The 20629-nt window shown below is 41.7% G+C and overlaps 1 protein-coding gene across 5 annotated transcripts in view; it reads right to left on the minus strand.

Moving 5' to 3' along the window:
* ryr1b (ryanodine receptor 1b (skeletal)) overlaps nucleotides 1–20629 on the minus strand; it is an 85714-nt gene that overhangs the window by 54524 nt on the left and 10561 nt on the right. For all 5 annotated transcript variants that reach the window (XM_039826058.1, XM_039826092.1, XM_039826066.1 and 2 more), the window contains 25 exons: nucleotides 14034–14156; nucleotides 13826–13927; nucleotides 9271–9345; nucleotides 9017–9095; nucleotides 8541–8653; nucleotides 8354–8453; nucleotides 7888–7984; nucleotides 7715–7789; nucleotides 7201–7357; nucleotides 6897–7061; nucleotides 6090–6211; nucleotides 5642–5828; nucleotides 4836–4971; nucleotides 4646–4741; nucleotides 4150–4268; nucleotides 3787–3920; nucleotides 3448–3689; nucleotides 3161–3353; nucleotides 1720–1936; nucleotides 1517–1621; nucleotides 1181–1284; nucleotides 979–1062; nucleotides 731–890; nucleotides 373–520; nucleotides 20–225 (listed from right to left, as the gene is read on the minus strand). In XM_039826058.1, coding sequence (XP_039681992.1) covers nucleotides 20–225; nucleotides 373–520; nucleotides 731–890; nucleotides 979–1062; nucleotides 1181–1284; nucleotides 1517–1621; nucleotides 1720–1936; nucleotides 3161–3353; nucleotides 3448–3689; nucleotides 3787–3920; nucleotides 4150–4268; nucleotides 4646–4741; nucleotides 4836–4971; nucleotides 5642–5828; nucleotides 6090–6211; nucleotides 6897–7061; nucleotides 7201–7357; nucleotides 7715–7789; nucleotides 7888–7984; nucleotides 8354–8453; nucleotides 8541–8653; nucleotides 9017–9095; nucleotides 9271–9345; nucleotides 13826–13927; nucleotides 14034–14156 — 3339 coding nt within the window. The remainder of the gene's footprint in view (nucleotides 1–19; nucleotides 226–372; nucleotides 521–730; nucleotides 891–978; nucleotides 1063–1180; nucleotides 1285–1516; nucleotides 1622–1719; nucleotides 1937–3160; nucleotides 3354–3447; nucleotides 3690–3786; nucleotides 3921–4149; nucleotides 4269–4645; nucleotides 4742–4835; nucleotides 4972–5641; nucleotides 5829–6089; nucleotides 6212–6896; nucleotides 7062–7200; nucleotides 7358–7714; nucleotides 7790–7887; nucleotides 7985–8353; nucleotides 8454–8540; nucleotides 8654–9016; nucleotides 9096–9270; nucleotides 9346–13825; nucleotides 13928–14033; nucleotides 14157–20629) is intronic.

The following is a 20629-nucleotide window of genomic DNA, read 5'->3' on the forward strand; positions in this document are numbered from 1 at the left end:
ACCAAAGATGCAGACTGACCTTATTGCCGTTAAAGACGTAAGCCAGTTCATCTGCTCCCAGTTCAGTGTCAGAGCGGACACTCGGACGAGCCCAGCCCACTCTCATCTCCCCCGTGGTTATAGCCTCAAACTCAAAGTACCACTTCCCTTGGGTGATAGCGTACGACTTCTCTGCCCTGAAGATTCGTACCTTATCCCCGCGGGTGTTCTCGAGGCCATGGCCAGCTGCAGGCAAAGAGAGAAAAAAATGACAAATAAAGATTAAGAAGTATGAAGAAATTGTAGATGTCCCAGTTGGGGTTAAGGCATTTTGACATTGCTTGATCTTCTGCATTTAATCAACAAATGTTGCCTTGATGTAAGCTGACTTACAACTCTCCTGATCTGGAGGCTCAATGTTGTAGCCATAGCCAATGAGGGTGCGGACAGCGTTATTAACACTGTCTCGGTTGGTTTTCTTAGTTCTCTCGTCCAGCAGGTTGTAAGGTACCAGACGAGGGTTGCGCTTATTCATGATGTCCTGAGAAGTGTAACAGAATACGACTTGATATTAAAAAAAAGAAAAAGAAAGGGTGACTAGTTGTACATCTTATTTACAAAAAAATCATTCAAACTTTGGAATTGCACCGGGGCTTAGCCTAAATTGGATTATACCTTTCTGTAAATGGACATGGTCTTAAGATAGATCATTTGGTTAATAAAGGATTTATTATGAATTGGAAATGAATACCTGCACAATACTGTAGGTCCATCCTTGTCGTACCCGGTCCCTTGCCCAAACATTATGCCCATTTTCTGCCAGTTTTTCTACAAGCTGGTTCTGATTTGGGGTCAGTTTGACATGGTTGAGGTCAAGGGGGGCAGGCTTGTATCCATTGGTCATCACATAGCTAGAGGACAGACAGAAGCTTATATTCAGATATTCTTAAAAGATAATGTAGACAGTTTATACAGCCAGAAATATCTTTGTCGCCATACGTCTTGGGCAGCTTGATCCTCTTGAGATTCTCCTCTGCTTTCTCGTCACCCATACCAACATGGCAACCCAGCGCCAGGAGAGTCCTGTGGGATAACGGCACAGGCATTAACCATCACACCCAAGGACATTAAAACCTCACTACCCTCTTACCCTCACATCTCTCAAACCGACACCTCTACAGAACCTTCATTACTAACTTACTTGAGAGTCTCGCCAGACATTTGCAGGTTGTAGTTCCTCTCTGGTTCAGGGAGACTCTGGAAGTCCACCAGACACGGATGGAGTTTCTTGTTGTCATCCCTGAACTGTGGAGGAAGATGACAGTAGGTTACTCGTTAGTAAAAAAAAATATTAATATAATATTAAACAATGAACTACAGTCTAATGTCTATTGTAAAATGAATACATACAGTAGTGTTTTGAAATACTACTCTCACATTACTGAAGAGCTCCAAATCCTCTAAATCTGAGGTTGTCAAATAAAAACTCCTATACTGTACTTTTGCAACTGTATTGCAGTGCTGACTCCATACTCACACTCCCATAGGTCCAGCCCTGCTCAATGCGGGTGACAGCCCAGAGCTCGTGAATATTCTCTGCTAGCTTCTCTCGGATACGCTCCAAATGGGGTGGTAACACAATCTATACAGCCAAGGAAAGTCAGCAAACACAGAGAAACTTATGTAGCAAATACTTTAATGACATGATCAAATGCCGATTTTTAGGTTTGGGGCTTTTACCTGAACAGTGTCCACAGGGCAGGGGGTGAAGGAGGTGTGGGTGAGGGACTGCGTGGGACCCAACAGGTTGCGTACGCCGTGGAAGTCGTGCTTGTACTCCTTGATGGGTTCAATACGCATCCTCTCTCTAGGCAACAGAGCCTCGTAGCACGGGGCGTAGCCAGGCGGGGGCATGAACTTGAAGTCTCCATGACGACCGCCAAGGAGGAACCGGACCCTGAGGTGACAGAAACAGATTTGTCAGTCCAAATCTTTATTTTGTTTGGCAGAGATCTTTATTTACGACTTAAATCCTGTACGGCAACAGTGCCTTGATCTTTATAAGACTCACAATAAAGAAAACATTGATTTAATCTCTGTGCCAATTCCTGAGCCTGTGTTTCTCTCATTGCTCGCATCAGCCAATTTACCGTTTTCCCCATCTCAGCACTGGGAGGGATCATTACACACAGCAACTGTCAAATCACTTCTGGGTGACAAGACACTAGAGTTTAGAGGGATTATTGTGATGGTTGGGGTCGGCTGGCTGTGAGTTTCTGTTTTGTTTACTATTCTTTGGTTTATTTCTTGGTTGGTTTTCTCCTCTCCTGTGTTGTCCTGTTTGCCTGCCTTCTCTCTCTCTCTCTCTCCCTGCCAGCTGACTACACACTCCTGCTGCCAATCAACAATCACTGCTCTCCCGCCACACACACCTGCCAGCCATCTCCAATCAAGACCAGTATTTCTACCCCGGCTCAACAGACCATCTCTGCTTGATTGTTGCTCCAGTCACTCTGGTGAACGCTAAGCCAAATGACTCGCTGAGATCCTTGTTTGTTTTTCTCTCCCTTTCTATTGTCTGAATGCCTGCTTACCTATTGTGTCTCCTTCTTCCCCAGCCACCATCTCCATCTCCTGCCGTCACCGCAGTCAGCTGGCTCCACCGCACGGACCCCCCTCCCTCGGCAACCGACTCCAGCCTCTCCTCGCTCTCCCTCGGCTCTCCAGCCCCCGTGCCTCTCCCGCGGCTCCCCGGTCCCAGCTCCCTCGGTTATCTCCACTCTCCAGTCCCTCAAGCTTCCCATCAGCTGCTTCCTTTCCCCGGCGTCTGCCTCCCCACTTCCCCTTCATTTTTCCCTTTATTATTTCAATAAACCTTTTGTTGTGAGCTCTGCGCTTGAGTCCGTTCTGTTCCCATCGTCACAATTATTTGAGAGTTAATTTGTTTGTAGGTGTTCATCATATTCTGACAGTTTATTTTGTCATTCTCTACGTGTACTACTACATTAGTAGGACACAAGCCTCCTAATGAACTGTTAACTCTGCCTCTGCACATGCCTAATTGCACTGCATAAATATTTGGTAAATTAATTCACTGCTGTACTGCTTAAATTAGGACATTACCATGCAAATCGGTTGAATGGTGAATACATGAACCAGCTTATTTTTATTTTGTACTTACTTGACTCCAGCAGAGAAGCTGATGACAGGGAAGAAGAGGCCGTCCACATTAAAGTTTTCAAACATGCCCTGGACTGGGTGGCCGTTAATACGGAAAGAGATACTGGGCACGCTCAGATCCAGACAGCAGCTGATGACGTCGTCTGCAGCCAGGCTGTGTGCGCTGGGCGCCGCCACCTGGCGGGGGACGGTACCTGAACGGCACAGCGGAGAGCGAGGAAGTCATGTAACAAGACATACAGCATCATGGAAAATAGCATAGTAAATAAGTTGGGGGAATCATCTTACCGGACCATAGGTTCAGTCCATCGTAGCCGTAGGAGTAGAGGTCATCTCCCACACCGTTGCCTCCCCAGCCTTCTCCTCCTCCAGGGTAGGGGCTGTATCCCTCGGTCATAGCCCAGCCCACACGCAGGTGGCTGGCCTGCCCCGTCACAAAGGGTTCCACATAGTCTACCATCATCTCAAAGTACCATTTCTTATACTGCGTGGACCCCTCGCATGTACCCAGGAAGATGTTGGGTCTTACACTGAGCACACAAGAAGAAAAATATGAGAAAGAAAACCCTGACAAATAACAGCCTGTAGCTTCGGTATTGTAGAACAACTTAACAGCAGTTCAAGTACCTAGTGACATAGTTTACAATGTTGGTCTGCAGCAAGAGGTCACGACCCGGGAGCAGGTTTTCAGTGATGAGGTTCTGGTTGGACCTCACAGCTACACCGTTACACACACAGAGAGAGCGCAAGACATCCAGGACCTAAAGGCAGGACGAGACAGACAATTCACGTAGTCGTCCACTGGCTACAACTTCTATAGGAATTCTATAACCAAGAAGTGTTTTTTTGTGAGCCAAACATGCCCTCAGGATGCTATAACTTTCCAAATCACCACCTGATAATGTGTCTGGATCTGAAGCTGGAGCCAATTAATTGTTGCCGGCTAATGTTACTTTCCCACCCCGTTCCTGGCAGTGAGAAAAGACAAACCTTGTGGTTCCTTCCATGCTTGTCCAGGAGAGAGATGATGGATTTAATGTGGTTCTCCTGGATGATGTTCAGAACCTCAGGGCTCTCAATTAGCACACAGTACAGCACCTCAAGAATACCTAAACGTGTAGAGAGGAGAAATATGATAAGAGAAAAATAATGCAGTAATAAAGCTAGTAAATTAAAACATAGCCTTAATAAGAATAGAGTTCAAAAGAAATAAAAAATTGCTTAAACATCTATTACACAAAACACTTCCTAAGTGCAAAAAAGTTCACCCATCATCTATTCAGAGGAGATTTCCATTCAAATCCTGTTAAGTCTTCAGCATAGACATTTGGTGACACAGATCTTACAGGCTCACAGCAGTTTAAAGGTTTAATCTGTATCTAATAGTCGTCTACAGTAGCCCCAGCCAACCCTTACAAGCAATACGTCAATTCTAAAGGATCAACTCTAATTTGTGAGAGGTGAATAAGTGGGGCACATCTGATACCTGAAGAGGCCTCCAGACGGTCCAACTTGCTGACCAGCCAGTCCAGGTTGTCACAGAACAACGCACAATTAGAGCGGTTTCCTCTAATTAGAGAAGCTGTTGAGTGGAGATACAGAGAGTGACATAATGTTACTTCATTTAATGCAGATGGCATTCAATGTGTACTTTAAGTTCATGGTGATTTATTTACCCAGCAGCTCATAAAGAAGGTTGACAATCTCCTTCCAGGACTCGGCAGCTTCCTCCCCGGCAAATTCAGAAAAGTGTGCAGCCGTGTTGTACACATTCAGGCGGTCGATGCACTCCAGCACGATGGTGATCATTCCCTAAGAAAAAAAGAAAGACAAAACACATGGGTGACAAGAAAAGTTATGCATACATCATTATTTGCAATGCTGCCACCAAAAGCAACATCAATGAAATATTGATGTTGCTTTTGGTGGCAGTATTGCGGCTTTGTTAGAATTAGGGTTAATTATTAAGGTTAATTAAAAGATGGGGGTAAGGCATGACCCTGTGATGGTTCAGGTTAGGGTTAAATGCTGCATTATGTCAATAAGGGTCCTCACAATTGTAGCCATACAGTATGTGTGCACTCATCTTCCATCTGGGTACGAGAACGGAATAATCCAGGTAATTTAAGACTGGGATTTTGTCAAAGTTAAAGTTACAGTTTAAGGTTTTGGTAAGGGTTGGACTTAGATATGTAGGTTAGGGTACCTGTGGTGGAGGTTATGGTAAGCCTCCAGGGAATACGTGCAAGTTATCACAATGTCCTCAAAAGTGATAAAAACAAGTATAAGTGTTTGTTATGCTATAGTAAAAAAAAAAAAGTTAACAAAACTGCATGAGGGCATAAAAGTCCTCAATGGTGTCAAAAGTGCAAGTTCCCCTTTGCATTGTGAATATATTTTAGTTATAGAACCAGACTGTAAAAATCAATAGATATGAGAAGTCTGAAGGTGTGTGAGACTTTGCAGGCAGCATGCAGATTACCTCCTCTTGGAAGAGGTTCTGTCGGTTGCGCAGGGAGCGAAGTTTGGTCTGCTTCTCCTCGTGCTCCAGCTCCTCCTCGGGAGGACGAAAGTAGAAGATGAGATCCTGAAGAGACAGGATGACCCCCTCCAGAGGAAGCGATGCAGCCCCTGGTGACTTGTTCTTTGCATTCAGAGAGTCCAAACCCCTGGAAGAACACAAGTCAGCAACAAATGTAAGACTTTTTTTTTTTTTAAACATATCCCTATTCAAAGTTTGCATATTTCAGATTAAGATATGGTCACATTACAATGCTGTGAATACCATACACAAATGAGAGCATATGCCAGGACAAGGTCTAGCTCATGCCAGTAAGAATGTTCTATGAAGATTACTGCATCCTGCCATAAAGAGGAATTTTCTACTCATCCCACCCCCCCCTCCCCCATTTTAAAATGTATATACTTACTTGTTGAACTGCCTGAAGAGGCCTATAGTGCTGAAAATCATTCGGGCAGCCTGAGACTCTTCAGTTTGGGAGCGTGACACAGTTAGGGCATCGTCCATGTGACCCTCCTGGTGCAGAATGACCTGGGGACATGGACAACATAAATTACAAATGGTATCCCCCCCAGTTCTCTCCTCTGTCCTTCTCCAGTCTGTTTCAGGTGGCTGTGTCATTTAACAGCTATACAAGTGTGTTTATATTGTCTTAAAGATACTGGGAGAGTTTAAGAGCTCTGTTTTCTCTCATATATCCCATAGATGTAAACTTAACTCTTACTTATCCCCCCTCAGTATTATACATGTTTTGTATCATTATGTATGACTTTTACGAATCATTAAACCACACAGAGCTTCAGCCAAGAAACCTCAAAGACAAATAAATGTTCCATGAAAACACTTATGGTAACAAGGTGTTAGCAATGGTAGCAATATCATTTTTTTTGTCCATCAGTATTAATTATTTGAATAGGAGTCTGGACGTGACCATTGCAACAATCAGCACTGATTCAGCTTTTGCTGCAATATTAAAGATTAATTTGTGGGCTTTTTTGGCCTTTACTTGATAGGTTAGCTGAAGATAGTAAAGGGGGGGAGAAAGAGGGGGAATGACATGCAGCAAAGGGCTGCGGGTCAGACTTCAACCCTGCGGTATATGTATATGTATAAGTATATGGGGGGGCACGCTTATCCAGGTGAGACACTGGGGCAGCCCTTGGTGCCATATTAGGACAGTTTCTATCTTATTTTGATCCCCAGAGTAGATCCTAACCCTTCTCTTCATCATTCCCAAACGGGCAGCTTTGGCATCCAGGGCGGCATATGTGAGCCACAGGCCTGTGGACACATGCTGGACGAAGCACATGGACTCCCCATACTTTATCTCTGGAATGCCCATCCCCTCAACATCACGCTTCGGAGCCACCTCCACCTTATCCTGCTCAGTAGAACCAGGAGGAAAAGAGGGGTAGGAGGAAATAATAGAGAGGTCGATGAGAGAAGAAATTATATCATAACAACACATGAACAGAAACCAATGGCAAGAGTCCAGAGAAACTAAAAGTGTTCATTCTGACCTTTGAAGCACGGAAGCAGAAAGCAGAAAGTTTGGTGTTGGCCTTCTCTGGGTCGACCACCAACAGACCCTTCTCCTCATCCATACACAGGTACCTGCCTGTGGTGATGTGGCGAATACGGAAAGACTGCCCCCACTTCATGTGGCCACCACTCCAGCTGCCGGAAGAAAATGGGGGGAAAAAAAGTTCATCAAAAAGCCGAAATGTCTTCTAATTACTGCTATATCATTATCATGTTTGATAATGTCATGATTTTCCTGCGTGTCATCCTCCCTCTCTCTCCCCTTTCATTTCTAGCTGGTCTTTCCATTAAAGGCTGAAATGCCCCAAAAAAATCTTAAGACAAAGAAAGGCAAAATGCTGAAGAAATAATAAAATAATAAAAACAGTTAAAGACGTTATCCAACAATGCTTATGTTTACACAACTATATAGGGGGGGGGGGGGATATGCTCAACAAGCATATCTGGCACACAGTTTAATTTCTTCGGCAAATGCATTGAGGTGACAATTACCAGATTCTGAGAGGCTCCAACCTCCACAGGGATCGAGCCTGACTGCACACAGCACCGCCTTCATAGTGAGCCATCCTGTAGCAGAGTCAGGGCAGAGACACATACAATCATATGGTATCAGATTAACAGGATATTATGCTGCTCAGAATCACTCTGCATCCTCTTCCTCTCACCTGCGCTTCTCTTCTCCTTCCTCCGGTGTAGAGATGGCCAGACACTCGTCCATGTGGCCGTGGAACAGCCTGAGAACGTGACCTCCTGTCAGAAACCCTGAGAGGAGGAATACGCACCGCAATGAGTGTGTAAGTGTCTCTTTATGTTATGTTAAATGTAAGCTCACAGTTAATATAAGCATAAAACATGTAGATCGTCTACATGTGTGTGTCCAGGCTTCAAAATTAGCACCATCCACCAGCCAAATGCTGGGAAAATATGCAAGCGGCTGGTAGATTTGCTTCAAATACGGTAATTTAATGCGTGGCTGGTAAAATTTGAACATTCACTAGCCATTTGGATGGTAAACGAAAACGTTAATTTTGAACCCTGTATGTGTGTATATGTGTACACGTGTCTATACGAATTGCGTGGGATGCACAGCATTGGTGGCTGTAGAGCAGAATGTGTAAAGCAGGTTTGTACCCTCAGCTAGTTCGCATCCGGAACTAATTGGATTCATGTTCCACAGAGTCTGCATGAAGGAGGCATCCACCATCAGATCCCCACTGGCGTAGGACAGGTGCTGAGGACAGAGGACGAGAAGATCAAGTTTAGCACAGATTATGCATGTGTAAATCTTCGACGGTGGACGGACTATGGGGGGTCTTACCAGGTATCTCTCAGAGGACACACTGACAAGGATTAGGTCGTCACCCACCCTGACCTTTTCACCTTCTGACCTTTGCTTGGAGGCTGGATGAATGGTCCACCAACATGCCTCACCTGCAAGAAGAAGAGCAACCTAAGTCTCCCCACAAAGATTGAGACTTGACACTGATATGTTCACTCCAAGTATATTGAAACAAAAACCCTGTCTGTTCACCTATAACATATTGCTCCCTTACAGTAACCATGTTTCCAGCCAAACTGCAAAGTGAAATAAAAGCACTGCAATAGAAGATATGCACTGCTGACTCCTGTAATGTCAATAGTTCGAGATGGCCAATTTAGCAAAATTCAAAAACCTTATTAGACTTAACAACAACAATTTAACAATACTACTTGAGGATAATGAGTTTCAGTAATCAGGCTTGGAAAAGAGCATTCAGTTGTGTCTTGAAAAATGATTTCCATGTTTGGTTTTACCAGTGGAATCCTCTTGTAAGCCCACGTCAAAGGCCAGCTTGTCCGTGAGTGACCGAGATGTAGTCAAACAGCTCAGGTACTGGGGGAGAAAGTTTTTATTCGGAATATGACCACAACTTTGCCAAAATGCAGATAGAAATTTGGCTGTAAACCAGAGTAAAGAAACTGGAATCAAAGCCATCCTTTCTTCAATTAGTTTATTATTTAAAAATGTTTCATTATTTTCTTTAAAACAACTTTGGATGCAGTCTTACCATGCCTGAGTGGTAGTGTCTCAGAAGGATGGCATGACCGTACAGTAAGGTACGATGACCTCCACCTTGGGACGACTGGAGGGGAAGAAGATAGAGAGATATTTAACAGACCAGCTTGTAAACACCCACCACACTCTTCAACTATACCTTGATCAGACAGGAAGGGAAAAAAGTACATATTTCAGAAGCTCCAGAGGTCATAGTCGTGTTGTGTAATCACAACACATCATCAACTTACACGGACACTGTTTGTTTAACTGTATTTTATAAAATTATATTGAGTATGTAGCACTGTATGTTGATTTTGACATTGCTGTATATAAATATTACTGCTGCATATGATTAGTAAACATAGACTGTTGAGTCCAAGTATATCCTTTGGGAACCAATAAAACGATTCTACTTTCGTTTTTATTTTAGTACCTCCTTACAGGAAAGAATAGAATTGGACGGCCAATTGGATGGCAAAGTGAATGTAAACAATTGTGGCAATTAACAGCTTGAGCGCGTGTCGAAGGTTTATCGTTATATTCTTGAGCAACAAAAAAGTCATTTGTAGGCAATAATAATTAACAGCTCCGCATCACGAAACAATGACTTTTTCCCAAAACCAATACTGTACAGAACATGTTGGGGTCCATTCTTATGCAAATACAAGAAAGTAACAACAGGAACATCAATAACAAAGCAGTGTAGAGATATTGCTGAAACTGGGACAATGCTATGCTATAAATCATAATTCTCACAGAAGGTATCACAATGATGTGACTGACAAAGCGAAACAAATTCAAGACTTTGAATCCAGTGACCAGCGATTATAATCTCACACATAAGGCAAACATAACATTAATCCATCCCACCATATCGCAACATCCAGCAAGGATGCAACAAGAAAACACAATTAATGCAACCATTTAGTCCAACCAACAGGAAGATAATGCTAAGCCTTTCTGTAGGGTTAAGCACCCATGATCCACAAGGATGAGTCAGGGGCAGGTATGTCAAGTGCTAGCACTATACCATTAGCCCTAGTCTGCATTAGCGCTAGGCTTGGTGAGGACAGGTGGTGGTGTGTGATTTTGTGATTGTGTGTGTATGTGTGAGTTAAGAGGGAGATAGGCCTGTCCAGGGCTCTGGGGGTATCCGGTTTCCCCATCCACCCCTGACAGAGGTGGGTGGGACGGGACCATCCTTATGCCCCTGCTATTCTCTTCCTCCTGCTCACCATTAGAAAGGCGTGGCTCATCCACATCTTCCAAGTCCTGTGAAGCCGGGAACTGACCAAACTAGCCACGATAATGCAACTAATAAAATGCTGCAAATAGAGAGCCTCTCTTGGGTGCTATCATCAGTCAGTCACGGTTTCTTTCATCTATCTTTTAAAAAAAAATTAAAAATGAAAAATGGGGTTTTCTGTCCACATTCTCAGCTAAATCTGTCTCTACTATTGTACATCCTAGCTGACATATTGATTGCATAATTGTGACTGAGATTTACAGGAGCTGTAGTTAAATGTTAAAATATTCGTTATTTCATCTTTATTTTAAAAACACAGTGCTTAAAGAGTATGGTCAAAAAGCACATTAACATGCTTTTCAAGCAATTAAAGAAATATCGGAAAATAGTTGGGAACTGAAAACCTAGATTACTAGATGGCTGCAAAAATCTGAATTATGTTATATTAACTATGTTTGGCAAGTTCTCCAATGGAAAAGAAAAATACACCGACAAACAACAAAGTTTTAGCCATGCAGCCAACTTTTATATATTGCATGGATTTCCATTTATGTTTTTAAAGTTAAGTTAGATGAGGCTTGTCTAATTAGAGTCATTGTTTTGCAGCAGTGTGAAAACACGTTCTGTATAAAAAGGGGACCAGAAATTAGCTTGACGTCATCAAAGAGTAACAAAGACCAATGCCCTGAAACAAAAAGAACATCAAGCAAGGTGAGGTAGCGTAATATGTATGATACAAGCATGGGGATTGATGTGCTGGGTGATATTTCTGCATGAAATGCAAATGAATGATGCATTGTGACACCTTGCTAGATCTGCTGCTATTGTAGGGTGGATAATTCATGCATAACAGATCAGATACAGGTGTACTTATGAAAAAAAGTACATAGAATAATGTTCACTACAGCCTTTACTCTAGATTTTAATCTGCAGATTCAGACGATTTTAAATCAAATGTTTTTATTTGACCAGTTTTTTGTATCATAATACAAGCAGAATCTAAAGACGATGGACTTGTTTAATTGGACCCCATCAGTTACTGTAGCTAGAAATGAATGACAGGTGTACGGAGCGATCACCACCTCAGGGTGAGGGGCTAAACAGATATGAATCAAGATGTGTGAATGATACAGCACTATTTCATTCAATAGGACACCCAGAGGGCAACAGGACAGGAACGAGGACAGTTGCCAGGTTGGTTGGGACACACGTGACAGGGGGAAAAAAACATATTAACAGACATACCCATTGGTCCAAATCGACTGCCTGCTTGGCAGAGAGCAAGAAGGGAAGGGGAGGGGGTGTCAGATTACAAGTAAAAAAAAATCAAAATAAAAGCAAAGAAGAAGTCCATCTATGGTGCTCACACATAGACTGAAAGATCATGAGGTTCAGCTTGCTTTATTGTGGACAAACATTTGCATTGCATTTGTGTTTAAAGGCCCAATCTGCGAAACCTGATATCAAACCTAAATCTTCTAATACATGGACTGACGTGTTGGTGCCGTTACAGGTTTCAGCTAGGGGTGGGGGGAAAGAAAATCGATACAGCATAGTATCGCAATATTTTCCGTGACAATACTGTATCTATACACAGACGAAAAGTATCACATTTTTTATTATAGATTTTGTGGTCAGTCTGTCTGGTTGACAATCCCATTTTGCAGCAATAAAATTGAAGTGAGACGAACAAACAGAGAAATTTAACTTTTTAGATAAAACAGATGTTGACAAAGTTTTCTGTTGGGGACATAATTTGAAAATTGGGAAAAATTTGAAGTTGGAAAAAAGGGTAATAAAGTATTAATTAATTAATAGTATTAATAGAGTATTGCAATATGTTTAAAATCGCAATGATATGGTATCGTGACATACTGAAAGTATCGTGATGATATCGTATCGTGAGGCCTCTGGTGATTCCCACCCCTAGTTTTAGCACTGTTAGGAAATACAATGATAAAAAAAAAAAAAAAATCAGTTGATCGATATCTATAAGGCAACATGTTGTATATTAGGGCTGGGACCGTATGCTTTTGTCCCAATTCGATTCTTTCACGATACATAGGTGCCGATTCGATTCGTATTGCGAGTTTCATTTACTGCGATTCTAGAAGTATTGCGATTCGATAGTATCGAGTATTGCGATTTTCTTTTCCCTCAACAAAAAACAAAAGAATGAATAATACACTTACACTAGAGACAATATATCATGAGACATTTATGAAAACTGTTTTCTAATTAGAATGCATATCACATGTCAGTCAGTCAGTCTGACATTTAACTCATTTGTAAAGAAGTACATAACATGTATTTTCTGCAATTTCTGCTTTCGCTCTGTAAAAAAATAAATTATAAATAATGATTCTGGTGGAAGGAATCGATTTAAAAAATCGTTGCAAAAAGAAAATAATTTTTTCCACCCTTACTGTATACTGTATGCTATTTATACCTTCTATATGCAATATATTATAATAATAGTGGAAGGAAAAATATGAGCTTTATAGCTGGGGTAAACGGATTAAAGATGCTTAAAAATTATCTTACCTTGGAAATATGCTTGGTTGCCATCTTACCACAGTCACATGAGTGGTTTAATAACAAATTCATATATCTGAGTCCAAAACAGAGAAAGATCTGGTTCCCTTTTAGCCATTTATATGTATATGTTATTAGACAGCAAGCTAATCAGAGGGTTTTGTTTAGAGTTCCACAAAAGTGCACAACTGCCAACGTCACAATGAGGACAGGACCTCCGAGATGCAGCTGTTGTCAGGAAATAGATCTAAAGTGTGGGCTGGATTTGGTAAATGTTATTTCATCAAGCGTTGTTTTTAAATGGATTGAAGGCACCTTTGAAGCAGCTTCCAGTTGTAGTTGTTTTTTCCCTCTCTAACTCTGAGTAAGACAGCAAACACACATATTTCCAAAGATGCTGTAGTGTTCCTCTCAGTAAAAAGGAATTAATTGAGAAATACTAAACAAAAGAAAAATTGTATGCTCAAGCAAATTTGTCAACAAAATCACATTATACTGTATATCTGGAAATCTTGTCAACAAAATCACATTATACTGTATATCTGGAAATCTACATCCCAATTGAAGAATGATGTCCTGTGACAGACAGAGGGACAAACAAATGACAGATACATTTTTGTCATTCAGAAATATACTTTCTACCAAAGTATATTTATTATTACTCTATTTGTCAGTCATGAGCCAAATTCCTCTAAAGCACCTATTCAATCTCTCCTATCTCATCCCCTTTTCATATATTCCTCTTCCTATTATTCATTTCTTCATTCCTGTTTTTGAGTCCTACCTCGGTCATCTCCACCCTGTTGGCCAACATCTCCTGCAGAGCGCGGACCGACAGGGACTGCTCCAGAATGAAGGCACTTATGGCCAGGTCCGGGGGCACATTCTGCACAACATATAAACAGCACAGAGGACAAACAAAGTTGATTAAAAAAAAAAGGTAAAATACAGTACAGGACAAACAAAAGGGAGGAAGGGTACCAGCATCTTACCTGAGCATTGGATGTGGTTTCCAAGTAGCAGAGACGGTTCCCGAAGCCCTCGCAGCACAGACATAGTTTAATCTGCTGCTCCTTCAGGACGGAGGCAGTGCACTGTAGACAGACCTGGTCGTCCTGCAGCCAAAAAACACAAACACACACTTTTATTCACTGGCCTTTCATTTGTATTTTTTATGCTCCCACTACTAGATCAACTAAACACTTATTTCCCTTAGATTTGTGATACGCCTGCTTTTTCATATTTTAGTACACATTGTTTTGTGTTTTTATAGCAGTTCTCGAATAAAACTGGCTTGGCTTGACATTTGGTGCAAGCATTGTTGTGTACAATACTGACTTTTATTGACTAAAGTGGCATACCTCGTAAGGAGCGCAGAAGAGGAAAACTTGCCTACAGCACATAATAGAAAAAATATGGTAAAATAAAAAATAGGTACTGGCTGTAACGTACACAATGACTAAAAATGTGCAACTCTAGGAGACATTTTTATATGTTGCTCTTTGTTTTCAAATGCATTTACTTTAACTAACCTTTACAGTTAGGAAACTGCCTTTAGTTCCATTTAGATAATCATACTCAACATCCGTTTTTTTATTGTGCCTTGTCATTTTTAAAGAAATTGGGAGACCTGCTTTCAAATTTAATCAGCAAACTTACTTTAGTTGTTTATTTCTGTCAAGGTTATGTCAAGAAAAGAGCTTAGACAGACATGATGCTCACTGTGATGGATTACACAAATAAATGATAAATTGATGTTCATATAATACAGAATTGAATGGCTGCCTTTAAATGGCCAGTTGACAATACTACAAACAGCTCCTCTCAGTAAGGGCCTGCACAATAGATACACGCAACTCGGTTCCACAAGCAGAATGCTAACAGACAGTAATTTGTTGCTCCTCGTCAAAGCCCGAACCCTCCAGAGACCGGTGTAAATACGGCGATAAACACCCCCTCCCCTCTGAAGCCCACACCTGACACTCAACATTCTCAGCTGTTCCTTCGACTCAGTTATCACGCAAGTGGATCTATCACTTAACCTGACTAATATTCCTCTCTACAGTTCTTGACAGATACCTGACTTTCCTCTCCTTTCACCTAACAACTAATGAATCATTCTGTCTTCTCGTTCTTGACCTGTTTGCTGTCTTGCCCTGGTGATTGAGCACCACCGATGTGCCATGACTTATAGTGTGTAGGAGAATAGGCAGGCACTTGAAAGCGAGGCCGAGGGCAGCACAGGAGTTTGCATGTCTATGTTTATGGCACACAGCCGGAAAATGGAAAGTGATGCAGATCTGTGACCTCATAACATCTACTCTCCTCTTTTATACCCAGAGGCCTCTAGTGTTTCTTTTGGCTGAAGAGTGTCCCCTCTTCCTTTTGGCTGGGCTATCATCTATCTCTCCTCAGCCTTGAAATGTCTCCTCTGTCCTGTCCTCGTGTTCCCTGCTCTGCACTCTGGAAAGTGGAGCAACGTGGCCTCTCTCCTTCACTGCAGACATGAGCAACACCACGCGATATGCAACTCAAGTGTTACTAAAACTGTACATGGACCATACTGTACAAACAGGACTTTTGAGCAAAATCCGTACATCTCAGGAGGTATTGTGCAAAAGAGAGATCAAGTGATCACTCGTGTTAAAACAAAGGGGTGAAGAATTCGATTTTGCCCACCTCCTTCGTACGCCAACAATACCTACCACTCACACAACTTCACAGCAGAGTTTGATAGCAGTAGTTAAGTGCACCAAGACGACATGGATCTTTGTTTAACAAGACTGAATATAAATCACAACTATTCTGAGACCAGGCATCACCGCAGAGAAGTTGTAAGGTCACAGAAATAGCTCAGCTGAACTGGGCTGAGGAAGAAGGGTAAAATGGGCTAAACTGGCCATGTTTTGAGGACAGTGCAAAGGGACTCAGACTGCAGTCCCCATTAAGGAGATAGGGCTGAGCTTGTGGGTGTCTAAAAGCAGACTGAAGTAACCGAGTGACTCATTGCTCTGAGACAAGATGTGCGATCGGATGACAGCAGTAGACGATATATGCTCCAATGTTATACAGCAGTCCTACCCAGTGGCTTCCATCTATTTCTACAGCCACAGTCTCACATGGCAGATTTACTCTGCTTCAATCACTCTAGCTCTGTAGGCAAGATCAAAAAGGCAGAGGACCTGAAGGAGGACTGTTAGAGATCAGGGGTTCAGGTGCTAGACAGGCCCTGAGCCTTGGCCTCAAAGTTGCAGATAATAATTGATCTAATTTCTTTATCAAATTTTCATGCAAATCATTTTGTAAACATGTTCTTGAAAGTGTTATAAAAATATAAGCTATTATTATTATAAAAAATATGTGATCTGAACTTTGATGAACTGCTTAACAAATTGCAAATCCTCCCGGTAAGTGACCGTGGAGCATTTGTGGGAAGCAAATAGGACATTTCATTGGTCTGTGATCATACAACAAATTAGAATGGACGGACCCAACCTTTCATTCTTCAAATGAACAGAATGGATTCTAAAATTACAGACTTAACCAGTTAAGTATGATATGAAGCACAAGACCGAACCTTGAGAAAAAGGCTGGTTGCCTGCCAAACTGGCCGGTGGAGCAGATAAACACAAGCCTCAGCCAGTATTTGCCAGCACTTTGCTGGTACATGGCTGGTTATTCCACCCTGAGCATAGGGCACTCAACTTATAATAGTACTCTGTCAATTGCATCGCCACTATAGGGCTGTGTCCTTCCTTCACACTGTGTGAATTACTTCCAATATATACCATGTGAAAAGCTGACTTAGAGACAACACAAACCCCTGGGCTTAACTCAGCCTCATATTAATAGATGCAGCTTTCAGGATTTGAAGGATGTGCACCTGACTCGGTATTGTAAGCCAACCACCACTCCTGATTATTTATTAGTCTCATTAAATGACCGTATCTGAGACAAGACAGGTAGACAGCCACCTGATCTACTGATCATAAACCTGAATAGTGGGCAAAGACATGTACATGGAACACATTTGATGCCCCATCAACATGGTGGGTATAGAGTTGCAGCCTAACCATGTTTGGACTTGGCGGCTGAAGCGTCCGGGCTATGTGGATGTTAGGGGTCAGAGGGAGTGGTAGAGACAATTGGATGTAAACTGACAGACAGTTACACAAACAAACACACACACACACTACTGTGCTCAAATAAGAGGTGTGTAATGCAGCAGAGATTTACAGCCAGAGGCACAGATAGCGCCTGAAAGCAGACACCTTTGTGTATTCTCTAGGGCTGTCTGTTGGTGCACACGCAGACAGAGGGTAGCCAGGGTTCCCCAGACAAGCAGGCACGCTGCCCGCCCCACACAGGAAGCAAACAGATGCAAAATGGGTCCTCTCATGCTCTGCTAAACTAAGAGGTAGGACAGGATGGGCACCGAGGTGTAATTATACATCTTTTCATCGTTTATCATGTCAAGCACTTCGTGACTTTGTCTGTAAAAGGTGCTATATCAAATAAACATATTAGTATTATTATCTGTAAACATAGCTGATAACAGTTCTTGCTGTGGGCGGATAGTGTGTTAGATGGTTTAGCTTAGTGTGCATGCAGGAGGATATCCTCAAATTCAGAGACACAGGTGGGGCAACAGAGCCTTGGCCATATTATAAGATAAGGTAAGATAGACTTTATTGTCCCCGAAGGGAAATTAGTTTTGGACTCTGTCCGTTCCACAGCTTTACAAGGATAACACAAAATACAGAAAATAAGCATCCTGGACTCCAAGTGAGAGAGATGAGTTTATCTGGTAACCTGTTGTGTGGGGCACTTCTATACCGTCTAGCTATGATGGGGAATAAACAAGCATCCAGCAAGTCATCTCACCAGCAGGTAATCAGCTAGTTCAGGATTATTTAATTGTTTAATTAAATAACAAATTAAATATGACATGTGAAACTCAGGCTGGTGGCTTTATAATCCACTTCTGTTGCCATGTCCAAAAAGTTCATTTCCTTGCTTGACTTTCAACTGGATGTTGGTACAATAAACATTTTTAGGATATATCGACCGTGTCAAGCCTTTTAAGACAACACAAAGAAAAAGTGGTACGTGACCTGTGACCAGTTGACAAACTTAAAACAACTTGTATGATGGCTATTCTTATTCTAGTCCGTATTTTGTGATATATCTATACATTTTCTTATCTTTAATATATGTTTGATATGGAACAAGTAGTATGAATTGAAAATCCCATGGTAAACATATCTATCTGGATGAGTCAAATGGTTTTTCACAGCAGAAAATGTTATTTTGTCTGCAAGCTCACAGGTAGTTTAAGCTGTTTCACTAAGATTTGTTTAATACATCTGTATTTCAGTTTATGACTTTATGACTTCTGAATATCTTAACCTCAATATACATCTTTCATGACATACTCTCAAATTCGGAATTGACAAAGTGCCACATCCATGCCACTGAATCACCTAATCACTCTTATCAAATAAATATGTAATGATGAACAATAATATCCATTATTTCAAGATGGTTGAGATTTCTGCCCGATGCTCTGCTCAAAGTCTGCTGAAATAGGCCACTTCAGGACATTGATTATACTTCTGCAGACCTAAAAAGAGTGAGGGACAGCACATTGCACAGTATGTGGGTGGAGGAGAGGAACAGTTCAATAAGGCAGAGGGGAGAGTAGTGATGGGGTTTCCCTTTGAAAACTAGAAAAGACCATACAGGTGCACTATCAGGATTCTCCATTACAGACTGCAGTTTGAAGGGCCTTCACTCTTTAATCATGCACTCACGCTCATGTTTTCTTCTCTTTTTCCTAAAATATCTCCAAGAATAAAATGTCCTCTTTTATCCCTGACCCTTACTTTGTGCCTTTTTTCCAAAGACTTTCAAAGCCTCTTTTTATGGTCCTGATAAAACGGCCACCCCAACACCTGACACTGCAGATTGAGGATTACCGGTTTGTGCTGCCTGAGGATATGGAAAAAGTCACCAAGTTTGAATATAAAGGTCTGGCTGACAGTTTAGATTACATACACTACACACCGTCTCTTACATGTCACCTCTAAAATAGCAAAACTATCTCCTTAATTCACCGCAGCGTCAACAGATACTGATTTAGTACTGGACTTTTTACTGCAGGTACCTGCTGCTGCCATTCCAGGAGACAGTCTTTCCAGGCATTAGAAGGTGACAGGAGGGACAACAGTGTTGTGTTGTGTTTAACATTCAACAATCTAGCAACAACAAAAACTGTTTTGAGACTGAGATTTATGAGGTGGATATATTTTTTGAAAATGGTAACAGACAGCATCTTGATTTGTAAACAGCTCAACCAAAATCTCTATTCTTCCCTTCTCTCTCTCTCTCATCTACTCTCAAGGACATAGGCCGGATACTCCCCCTTAAGTGAGTCATATCATGGTGGTAGTATTCCCAATATGCCAAATATTGAATACTACCACAATAAGCTTGTAAATTGCCTTTTTCTTGTCACTCTTTTCACTTCCAGTAAAGCTCACAGGCTCTCTGATGGTCTGGCATAGTATAGACATAGACCATACAGTCCATTAAATCTACACAAACCTTTGTAATGGTGCATGAACAAATATAAAAAAAAAAAAAGGAGAAAACTATTAGAGAGAGTGATACACACGTTTGAACTGTTGCTCATGTTCAGTTTCAAAGGCTCCTTCCCTCTGCTTTGGCATCACAATAGAACAGGATTAATTCATTTCTACTCAAGTTCCAAGTTCCCATCTGACTGGTAAACGTCTTTATGAAATGTATCCCCCCCCCACCCCCACCCCACCCCCCCCAGCTCCAGGCTGCTGATTGTTGTAGCTCCAGCATTACAGAAAAAGTCCCTGCAGGCTGGTTAACAGTGGGACACCAAACAGCAAAACAATTATTTCATTTATAAATAAATATATTATTAAACACATGGGGCTCATGCTTGTGAAAAAAAAAACTCATATAAAAAAAATGAGAAAATGTTTCATTCTGCTGCATTAATGCAGAACTCATTACAGCCCTGTGAGTGTATCTGTGTGTCTCTGCTCCGAGTTGTCTAATGTGATATGGATGACTGGGTTTTGCAGAGAAAGTACAAAGTACAAAAGTTATTGGTGGCTCGAGACAGAAACGTTATCGTGCTGCATTAAATCATTGCTGACAAATCTTTCATCTGCACACAGAAGAGTGTCGAGAACATTTTGATCACTTTGTCTTTTTCACATTCTGCTTTTGCTGCTGTCCCTCTTTTCTTTTCTTTTTTTAAATCATGCTCACTCCCATTCCACACTACTTTGTTTGATGTACTCCATTTTCTCTCTGTACACTTGTTATTTCATTACAGTCCTGTTTTTCTCTCCCCTTTTCTATTACCTCGACCACTCTGCTCTGGGCCTTCCCCTTCCACTCCTCTCCTATTTTAGGTGGCTGCACCTGTCACTATCACATTCCCTCCTTCTGCTGACCAGCAGATACTTAGAGGTCTCACTAAGAGATACTTAGAGGTCTCACTTGGAGAAAGAGAAAGACTCTCATGCTCACTGGGAAGGCATTG

This window comes from Perca fluviatilis, chromosome 2 (assembly GCF_010015445.1).
Source record: "Perca fluviatilis chromosome 2, GENO_Pfluv_1.0, whole genome shotgun sequence".
NCBI lineage: Eukaryota > Metazoa > Chordata > Actinopteri > Perciformes > Percidae > Perca > Perca fluviatilis.